The following is an 11,093-nucleotide window of genomic DNA, read 5'->3' as shown; positions in this document are numbered from 1 at the left end:
TACAGGCCTTTAAGCATAATATCTATGCTAAAAACAGGATTTTATGAAAAGTAAAAACCAAAGCTCCTCTATTATGATTCATTTAATAGGGGAGGGCAATGGATGTATTTGCTGTAAACTGTCAAAATTAATGTTTCACGCTTGATCAGCAAACAGATTCTTTAAATATGGTTAAGCAGCACATAGGAAATACTTGGGTAAGTGACAGTAATGGGTCAAAAAGTAGTTGGTGTCTTCCTCTAATTGGAAAGTTTGCAAAGGGTCCTTTCCACACCCCTCGTGGCAACAGAATTCCCCTTGTCATACATTGAGCTCTCATTTTACAGCTCAGGAGACAAGAGGGTTGGTTAGACACTCGTGTTAAAGGATGAGCCAGTATGTTGTTACCCTGCTCTCAGGGGAAGACCAGTGGTGCCATCTTAGGTGGGGTGCTGAGAAAATCAGCATCACCTGGAAGGGCAGTAAGCTGGTTTTAAACTTTGAGTGTGCTCAAGGACACATAGTGGCAAGCATTCAGGAGGTATCATTTTGGATGCTGCACTTGGGTAGCCATAACATGCTTAGCCTGTATTTCATGTTATATATCTACTATTTATCCCAATTTCAAACACGATTAAAAGCTAGTCCTTTTACATCAGAGAATGAAACCTTCCCAAAAAAATACTCTCCAGCATCCACAACAGTTCCTCCCTTTCCAGTTAGCTCATCTTCTCAAATCAGAAGTGTAAGTAATCATGTTATCCTAGAAAACAAAAATTATCCTGGTTCCCTTACAGAATTATTTCTAGAGAAATATCCTGGGGAGGGAAGGGTTGATAAGCTGAACACTTTCCTAGGAAAAATTTTTATCTTTCTCAGTAAGATTTGACATTCTTGTGTATCATTACCTTAAAAGCCAGTTTTGTAACTCTCATATTTAATCCTGATAGTGGAAGCCTTTTTTCATTGCCACTTTCTTGGCTAATAGTGCATCTGTCAAGTTACCTGGTAGCTTAGATTTTCCTAGAACAACACAAAGACAAGCATATCCTTCAGATAGATACACAGATCAAACTACATTGTTAGGATAAATAAAATTTTCACAGTACCCACTATTTGGGGCTTACATTTATTTGTCCTATGGTCATGCAAAATCTTCTGTCTTATAAACCATCTGAACACTGCCAGCAGAGGCTTGACAACACAAGAGTCCTGCTATTTCATGTTCTATTATCTGTTAAGGATATTATTATAAGGAAGTTCTTTGAAAAGCTGAAAACATTCTTTCTGGGTCAATTTTTAGTCACTTCAGTAAGCTGATCCAATTCATCGTATATGGCCCAACAGCTGAAGGACAGGGAGCTGCAGCCACAGACTGAAAGTAACACTCACTGGGCACCAGCACAGTCTTTGGTGGACTTTGGGACTTGATTTCATAATCAACTAACTAGCACCAAGAATGGTGGTTAATATAATGCAAATTCACTAATTTGAAAACTAGTATAGTTAAGTATGTCAGGACTCCACTGCGGATGGTTGTGTGTAGAACCAGTTCCTCCACCAAGGATTTCTAGTTTAAATGGATCAAAGGAAGCACTTTGTCACCACTGTAAGTAGAAAACTGAGGCACGGAGTAATTGGGTAAATTACCAAGAAAGAACATTTAGGTAAAGTCCATATGGAATTCCCATTTCACTCCCTTTTACCAGTTTCTGTAGTATACTATTTTCCATAACAGACTAGAAAAAAGTAAAAAAGTTTAATGATGATTTACAAATATACAATACTTACATTTTTAGGAATTACAAAAATGGCACATACTACAGAAACCAAAAGCTTCCTCTAACCTTTGGTACATTTCAAAGTTATTTATTTACAAAGAAAAATTACACTCACTTTTCATAGTGTCACATGTTTACATATAAGCATTTCTCAGTTGAAAAACATCTTGCAGCTTACCCACAGGCAGTTTTTGCAGTTTGAGCTCTGCACCCATCTATCACATCAAAAATTCTATCAGCCCCTGTTAAGCTGACATGACATTGCATTTTTATGTTTTAACAGCCTTTAGTTTGAAAAATATGTACAACCCATAAGGCTGAACTGATTCATGGTTGTTGTAAGATTTCACCTGGTATATTTTATATTGCTCATGGTTTGGTAAAATCACATAGGCTGCCTTTTTTAATTAGCTCGGTAATGCATGTTCAGAAAAAGGTGGTCCAATTTTGTTAGCTAGGGCATCTCCAACTCTTCATGAAGGGAACTAAAAAAAAAAAAAAAAAAGTCCTTTCCAGGATGCTTTTTCACCTTATGAAACTTTTATAATAGATTCTTCCTTCACTGTGTACAATTCTTACCTAAGGTAATGGAGAAACTGAGCAGGCTTTCCAAATCCTGTTCATTTCCATTAGTTTTCTGATGCTGGATGTTTTCTAGATTGTGCTTTCTTTAAAGCAAAACTTAAAAACTTTCTTCTACCTGAGAGCAAACATTAGTATTTCTTAGTCTGTGTGTACTTCAGAGACTTCTTATATATTAAAATACTTGCAATAAGAGAAATACAGCCAAAACTCATACAGTCTGTTTTTGACATCCTCTACTTACGTGTGTATACAAATGCTTCCATGCTCTGATGATTTTCAGGCTATACAATTTCAACACATAACAGTATGTGAACTTGATACAATCTTCATTGTGCTGAAGGTAGTTTGGGACTACCCTTTACAACTGGTACTTTATAATTGAGACTAAATACCACTAGAGTATTAGTTATGGTTCAGGTCAAGATTTTTTTTAAATTGAGAAATAGAAAAAGCTTGCTGTCAGCTGTGAACAGAATTTAAAAAGTGTCTTTCAGCATTACAATATTTCCCTCCCAAAAACTTACTCCATAGACAAAATAAAACTCTAAATTCAAGCATCTTTAAAGAATGCCTGCATTCTGGACTTTCTTCGTGCAAGAGCTTCTTGTTTTTTTCTTTCAATCTCTTCTTGAGAACATTTTCTATTTTTTTGTTCCACCACTGACACTGTAAATAAAAAACATAAACATGTATTAGGAGCCTTCAAGTTTGTTCGATATGTATTTTAACTTATCTGTTTTCAATGGTTGAAGATCTATGGCAAGAGCACACTATTCTGACATACCAGGCACCCAAGTTAAAAATGGCTCATCTATCCTGTCCCCAAGGCAGGAAGTGGGATAAGATACATAACCTTTGTAGTGCTACTGATTACTACCTCACAGTGAAAATACTGGGATGCAGACATTTGCTTCAAGGAAATTCTACTTGCCTGCCCTTCAGGTGAACCTTGTGACATCAGGATTCAACATAGGAGATGGCAATAGGTTAAGAAAATTAAGGCTATCATAGTGAAAAGGGCTCTAACAATTTAGTGAGTTAGGCAGAGATATGGGCATGGAGATGGTATAGACCCAGGGGTCAGATATAGTACAGGTGTCACACAAATAAAACCAGAAAGGTTGAAAAAAGGTCAAAAGTAGCAATAAAAATCAGCAAAGAAGACAAGAACATGATAGCTAAGCATAGTATTTTATATGTTGTGTTACAGAACTATAAATTCCCATACAATAAAATCCTGACCTCACTGGAAGCAACAGGAACACTCCCTGAACATGTAAAGAATTTTACTGCTTTTATACACCATTTTCCAATTAATGTATTTATCATAAATAGTCGTTCAGACTGGATACATAAAACAAAGGGCCTGTTTGCTTCTTTAAAAAAAAAAAAAAAAAAGTGTCCATGAAAAGATCACTTAACATCCATCTTTTTGTTACAGCAATGTCCTTTCACCAAAACTTAAGATAAGGACAGTTGTTGTTTATCTGTAAAGAAAATTTATGCTTATTCTTTTTAGTTCCTTTACTCTGTAGAATGTTCCACAGAATGACTAATTATCTCTCCCTTCCCTTCCCCTTTAACATCTGAAATTGCTACTTTCCATTTATCTGCTTCTTTACTGGGGAAGAAACATAGACAAAATACTGATTCTTCAAATAATGCTGGCAGATAGTTCGCAGGAATTAGTTTTTTTGTTGCTTTTGTAACAGTGCTTCCTGAAAATGGAGGTTGATACAGTACACTCTAAAAGCACGTTTTATCAAAATTAGTATCGATTAGAACTTCATCAAGCCATGCGATCAAGTGAAAACAAGACTGACTGTCTCTCAACTGGTTCTACATTTCCCTCCCTAGCAAGTAACATCAGTGCATGGAATATTACAGACCATTGCTGGATGATGGAAAAGTGATGGACCTCCCCTCTAGATGAAAGGAAATGTTAGTGTTTAGACTGGTAACACAAGAATATTCCAATGGCAATTTTAGCCAAGGAGCAAACACCCATACAAGCTGAGGTTTCAGAAGCGTCGAGTGATTCAAGGTTCCAATTTCCAGGTGTACAATAATAAAAAGAAACTGGCATTCTGTATCACCTGCTGCCTTCTTTCCCTGCCCCACCATTAATTGAGGTTTTATGGATCATGGCTGAGATAAGTAACTTTTAATGTTTTTCAAGATGAACTGCAAATTAAAGCACAAATTCACACCACATTCCCATCTATCAAAATAGTAGTATTTTTAAGTCACGATTTAATGCTGTGCTGAGTGCTGCCATCAGTCTATACTTGATCCTAGTGATTCTGAGTGTCTCTGGAAAAGTGTGAGGTATTCAGAGAAGTGGAATGAAAATGGGAAACAGAAGTCCTTAACTATAGAATTACAAGAGATGTGTCAGGAAAATTTTATTTTGGAGAAAATAACCTCCAGATTCTCATTAGAACATTTATTAAGGCCTAAACTGAATGGATGAATATTCTAAGTTGCAATAAAGTATAAATTTCAGCTTTGACATTCTGATTACAGTAAGAAAACAAAAACGGTCCAACAGTAATACAGTAAAGGCAAATACCTGATGTAGGCAGTGCAAAAGACTCTGAAAGGTGCCTCTTGAAAGGTGGTTTCTTATTGTCAAGCTTGCTGTGCAAAGTCACATTCACCTGATTGTTGCTTTCTTCCAAATCTTGCAGAGTAACTCCAATGCCAGAATGACTCCCTGGATTCTCAGACCCTACAGGGTGAAGAGCACCCTGACAATTGTTAGTCTTTCGGAACTTAAACTTTGAAGGCATAAGTGACATTTTGTTACCAGAACTGTTAGTTGGAATCTTTCCCGTATTATACAAAAGATCTGTGCCGCCTACTCTTTTGCTACTAACAATGTTTACTGCATTAACAGGGTTTACTTCAGAACCAGTCTCTCCTGCTGGCACAGAATTTGACCTGTACCATTTTCCCGAAACAGATTTTGTAGTATCTTCAGAAGCAGCTTGATGACAGTTTTTAAACAGTGTGTATTTACACTCCATAGAAGTACCCGAGATCACGGTTAGAGGACTCGAGACGTTTTTACAGTTCACTATGTGACCTGTTGTGGCCAGCCCATGTGTAACCTTTGATGAATTCCTACAGGAATTGTTTAGTGAGAAAGTGCCCTGTTTTGCATTTGTTTTTTGTGCCAAGAGGAGATCAGGTAGTTTAGATGCTCGGAAGCTGTTATCAGCATTTGATCTGGAATTAATACTGGCTCCTGGTATAGTTTTAGCTCTTTCATTTCCTTGTTTAGCATCCTGGCTTTGAGTCTGCTTTTCAATATCATCACACACCTGATACAACAATTCATCATCTTCACAGTTTGTATCCCAAAGACTATCGGATTCACAAAACATGTCTAATATCTCGTCAGAGAATTTCGGTTCATTCCAGTCATCAAATGACAGAGGACATTTCCTTGGTATTTCAGCTTGATTTAAGTGACCTGTATTAGCTTGGTTAACCAATTCTGTTAGATCATTAGATTTCGTATTGGTAGAAACACTGGATGATTGACAGAAAATATTGTGTGTGTTATTCCCAGGTTTTTCAGTCCATTGCCTATGAGGATTAGATCTTGAAGGAAAAAGAGGAAGAAGGTCACTTTTAGGCTGAATAGTTTCATTTCCATTCTTCACTTCAGATTGCATTGAAACAGGAATATAGTTTAAATCACTGTTTCGGGCATTTTTCGAAATAGCATTTCTTGTATCTGGCTTAGCGTCACATTTGCCATGAAAGGCTATGGTCTCTGTCTTAGACTTTTCTATCTGATATGGCTTTTGTAAAGGAAGAGATTTTACAATATTTCGTGTGTTTTTACTAGAATGTTTCAAAGGTGAAAATTGCAAACTGTTAGATTCATGTACACTCCCCAAACAAGTTACTGAATTGCAGCTGCTTCTTTCTTTTGTTCTGCTAGCATCACTGAAACCATGCACAGATGGATTTGTAGGAATTGGTGGTGCTTCTTCAGTACTTAGCAATTCAGGATTTTGCGTTATTTGCAACACAAAAGAGTCATCTGCCAAAAAATCTGTATCCCAGTCATCGAAGTCGTCATTAACTACCCCAGCAAGCTTACTGGAGACCACCAATGGTATCTTCAAAGAAGGAGGATTTTTTTTTGTCAGCGTGCGAGTACCATGTTTTGGAAAACTGTCGTTCACGCTTCCTAGTGCACATGGATTATTTTTTTGATATGCCTCTGAATTACCATGTTGCATGTCTTTAATTTGCTCAGGAAGGTGTTCCTCCTCCAAGGTGCTTTTATTTTCATGGAAACTATTATTTAAAGAAATATCTGATAGTCCTTGGCTCAACTGTCCACTACACTTCTGGGTAGAGCAGTCAAAAAGAGCATGAAGGGCTATTTCAGCCTCAAGGTCTACGGACTTTTGACTGCTAGATTGACATGGCTCTGCAGCAGGGATGCCAGTGCTCTGTCCAACTGGTTTCAGGGACAGAGCTGTATCTGTTTCAGAAACTTCACCAAGAAGTGATTTCAGGTTCTTCCTATTTACTTCATCTTTAGAATTATTTAAAGACACTGAGGCAGTCTGGATGAAGTCATGACCAAGCTTCTCTTGTTCCTGAACAGCATCTAGCTCTACTAGATTTTTATCAAATTCCTTAGCCAATTTCATGAGTTCCTCTTCAGGATTTTTTATTTTAAGATCTCTAGATTAAAAAAAAAACAAAACAGAAAAGAAAGTCAGACCTACTGAGAAAGTTTAGCTAAGCTCAGTAACTACCATATGAGCTGTTCATTCTCTAGTTTAGCAACTACAGAGAATATGACTGAACCCCACCGCTTTCAATGAGCAATCAGCATGCAATTTTTTTGAGAATTCCCAAGAAATATCCCATTAAGAAGAGATAACAAGCCCAAAGTTAAAGGCATTCTGTATGCTAATGTACAATTATATGGTTCACTATACATAAAGGAACACTGCATACCCTTTTTCATGAAAGCCCAGCTGTGATGGGCAAGACAAAAAACTTACCTTGTACAACTTAACTTTGTCCTAGCTCGCACTTTTACTACTCCAGGTGTACAGGGAATAGCATCCTCACCAATCCATGTCCCTAAAAGGGAGCCTTCATTACAGGCTGCTTTTTCATCCTGAATGATTAGATTTATAATGCTTAGCAATTTGATTTCAGATAAAGATTGGACTAGACACACACCTTGCATCAGTTGCAGTTGCTAAACCAATTAAACTGGATCAGATCTGTGGAAAGTCACAGACAGGAGCTAAACAAATACAAGCTAAGTGAGATTACTGCGGCATTGTCTACATTAAAGTTGTATCACTTTTATTCTATGGATTTAAAACAGGAACTTGAGTTAAAGTAACTGAATTTTACTTTGGTGCTCAAATCTAATACTCCATTTACTTCGGGTTTACACATAATCTGCAACACTCACATTACAAGCTGTGATCTAGTTTACTTTAGTATACTACTTTAAGGAGCTAGTTGAGATGCACTGTCTTTAACCACTTAAAGCAGCATTAACAGATTAGAGAATTTGAAAGAAATCCTATTCCGTATGCTTCCAGGAAAAATTCTGACCCATTACAACTCATTTATACAAGGAGCCTTTAAACAGAAAGAAGTGAAGTTTAGAAACTAAATTAAATCGTTTCAGAGCTTCAAAGTTCAGGCTTGGATTTGAATTCTGAAATCTAAGAGATACAATACTGCAGCAGTAAAATGTCTAGAGGGACAGAGCCTTGGGATGCAGGAAATTACTGCATGTAAGCCAGCAAAAGTAATTTGAACTTTACTAACTACCAGGGTAGTTTTAGGTAGGTTTTCTTTTTCTTTGTGATTTTTTTTTTTAAGAAAAAAGAACACAAGCAACAGATAGTGGCAAATCCTGATATTATTTACATTTATGACAGGGCTGTAATTTAAAAGAAAGCAAGTGGCATCCCTTATCAATGATTTTCCAATTCTGAAGTATAATTTCTCACAAAAATGCCAAATAACAAATACATTTTTAATGGCCCTGTCAAATACGCAGGGATATTTTGCAAGCTAAATACTACAGAACTGCTTTAGGAATAACATGTTCTCTTCTTGCACTTAATAAAAAGCAAACAATAAGCCAACACTCTTATTTTCACTTTCCAGGCTGCGGACATCAGGTTCACAGCAAAAGGGAGACTCCAAGAGCATAGATCTTAGAGTAAAAAGGCAAATTATTTAGCATAATGAAGCAATGTTACTATTCTGAGTCTTGTTCTTGTACTTCAGCAGTCATCCAACACCATTCAAAAATGCTTAAAAACAATTGCCAAGTAAATCCAGTATGTGAAGAAACTCTTACCTTTTAAGATGAGTAATTAAGGATAAACGAACACAACAACATTCCTAAGACCAAGGGCAATAACTTGTATTCTGAAAGTAAAACTTTCTAAAATGGAGCTGCTGCAAGTCCACTTTCTTAATACACCCTTTTTTACAGCATCTGTGACTCATAAGAGCAAGCAGTCAACTGCTATGCTTACGATTTTAATTCAGTCCAGTTTTATGAACATGTTACTAGTTCTCTCCACACCCAATTCTTACCATGAGAGTAGTGAAACGAAAACTGAGCCTTCACTAAGGCTGTAGCACTATTCTGTTTGATTACTGCATATGCAGAGCATTGTTTTAGAAATTAACAATTACCTGAGGAGCAATACGATTAACAATTTCTGAAATTTCTACTGCGCATCTACGGGTAGACTGTTTGGTTTTTCCATTGCCTATAAAAAAAACAATAAAACCTTCTTAAAAACTGCAAAACAATTCCATTTATAAAGTGCAGTATATCTCTAATAATTCAAATATATGTGCTAAAATCAGAGGTTGATTCAGCACTATATTGAAGAATTTATGGGTTTTTAATAAAAATAATACCAACCACCTAACCATGATAACATAAAGGGGCCTTTCTTCAAGAAATTTGATAACTTCTAGTACACTCCCACTGCATGCCTCAAATAGGTGCCCTGAGGCATGGATTTCGTTAGTATTACCTAGTCTGTGTGCAATTGGTGAATGAGGATCCCAAAAGATTTCTTGCTGTATATCGGTGTCATTAACAGGAGAGCTGAAAGTAGGTATTCGGGATTTCCTGCTCAATGATCTCTTTGGTGTTTTATGTAAACAAGACTCTGTGTAAACAGAAAGATGAGCCTTATTAAAAAACAACTTAGCACATGCAACAGGACAAGGCACAAAGAAGATGCTTTAGGAAGTTTACGAATAAAAATCAAGTTCACACTCATCAACGTTTGTTTACTTACAACAGGAATATTGTTCAGCTATAAATTTAATGCAGAATATGACTCGATCTTTGTCAGTCACACCAGGTAAGAGAGCATTATATGATACTGACAGCTAACGGTGAGCATCTGATGGTAAGGATGAGAACTGTCAGTCCTCCTACTTGAGGGAGAATTGATTTCAGCTTATGTTAAGAAAAAAACTATGTATACCTATATGGGAGAGTATTTTGTATTCTTGCTTGCTCTGTGTCTTTCACCCAGACTCTGATTTGGGTCACAACTCTAATGGGTCCCCAAACTGTTCTGGGTCACAGCCTACCTTTGTCTGTACTTCCTCCATTGGGCCTTTTCAGCTAGGACTGTTAAAAGCAGGAATATAGCTATTCAAAACCAGCTTGCAGCTGCCTCAGATCAGTAAGTGAACTGAACACACTATGTGGAGCTCAACTAGTTGCCCCTGCCCTTTAGAAATGACACTGCAGATGTGGAAGCCTACAGAAATAATTTTAAAAGATGCAGTTACAACGTGAGAAGCATCTTAGGAGATGCTTTGCACTTAAGCGCTTAGCATGGCCAGGCTTTATCCTCTCCTCTCGGGTTAGAGTCCTCAGTCAGTTCTATGTATCTGCCGCGGGAAGATGCTCTTCATCGCTCCTTGACGAGTCCCTTCCCCACGCACACGGACGGGGGAGCGGGGGCTTACACCGCACCAGCCCCCTCCTCACGGGCAGGCCGCGCCTCCCCAGCGGCTCCCGGGGTGGCGGACAGGGCAGGGCCCCCGCCGGCCGCTCCCGCCGTACCTGCAGCGCCGCGCACCGCCGCCTCCCGCGACGGCGACGGCCGGGGCGCGCACGGCGCCTCCCCCGCGGGTAGGCCTCGGCCCGCGCCGCCTTCCGCGCCGCCGGTCGCCTCCTCCGCGGGGGGCTCCACCGGCCGCCGCCGGGTGAGCTGCTCCTCGCCGCCGCCGCCGCTCCGCCGCCTCGGGGCGGCTGGCCTGAGGCAGGGCCCCTTCCGCCGGCTACCGGGCATAGCGCACGCTGCGGCAGCGCCGCATCCACCTTGCCGCCGCCGGCGCCGCCATTTTGCCGGGGAGCCCGCCGCGCCAACACCGATTGGTCGCCGCTGCACCGCCTCGAGCGGCCATTGGCCCCGCGCGCTGGGGGCGGGCCGGCGGACGCGGCAGGGAATTGCAGCTGGCTGGGAGCTCGCGCCGCTCCCGCCATGCGCCCCACCCCTCTTGCCGGGAGGTGCTCGCTCTCCCTTCCTCATTCCCTCAGCGCGCGGGTTGACGCTGCGGCGGCAGCTTCTCGTTCTGTGGGCTGCCCTCGGAGTTAGGCGTTCAAAACCTGTAGTCTAGTAGTTCAGTGAAAGAAAGGCTGAGTCCACCGCCGGCAGAGGGGCTGGATGTACCCTCTGGCGGGGCCTGGCCCGA

The 11,093-nt window shown here is 39.8% G+C and overlaps 1 protein-coding gene across 1 annotated transcript; it reads right to left on the bottom strand.

Moving 5' to 3' along the window:
- Positions 1 to 2,895: 2,895 nt before the first annotated feature.
- ETAA1 (ETAA1 activator of ATR kinase) lies at positions 2,896 to 10,766 on the bottom strand (the record flags this gene model as incomplete). Its single annotated transcript, XM_081997523.1, has 6 exons — positions 10,462 to 10,766; positions 9,410 to 9,547; positions 9,060 to 9,136; positions 7,385 to 7,503; positions 4,918 to 7,058; positions 2,896 to 3,011 (listed from the first exon to the last, which is right to left on the bottom strand). Exons 1-6 carry the CDS (start codon positions 10,688 to 10,690, stop codon positions 2,896 to 2,898), a joined length of 2,820 nt encoding a protein of 939 aa, XP_081853649.1. The 5' UTR covers positions 10,691 to 10,766.
- Between the last annotated feature and the right edge of the window lie 327 nt (positions 10,767 to 11,093).

This window comes from Phaethon aethereus (assembly GCF_964289735.1).
Source record: "Phaethon aethereus genome assembly, chromosome: 3".
In the NCBI taxonomy this organism is placed as follows: Eukaryota; Metazoa; Chordata; class Aves; order Phaethontiformes; family Phaethontidae; genus Phaethon; species Phaethon aethereus.
The sequence above is the reverse complement of the archived record's forward strand: the minus strand, read 5'-3'. Positions and strand labels throughout refer to the sequence as shown.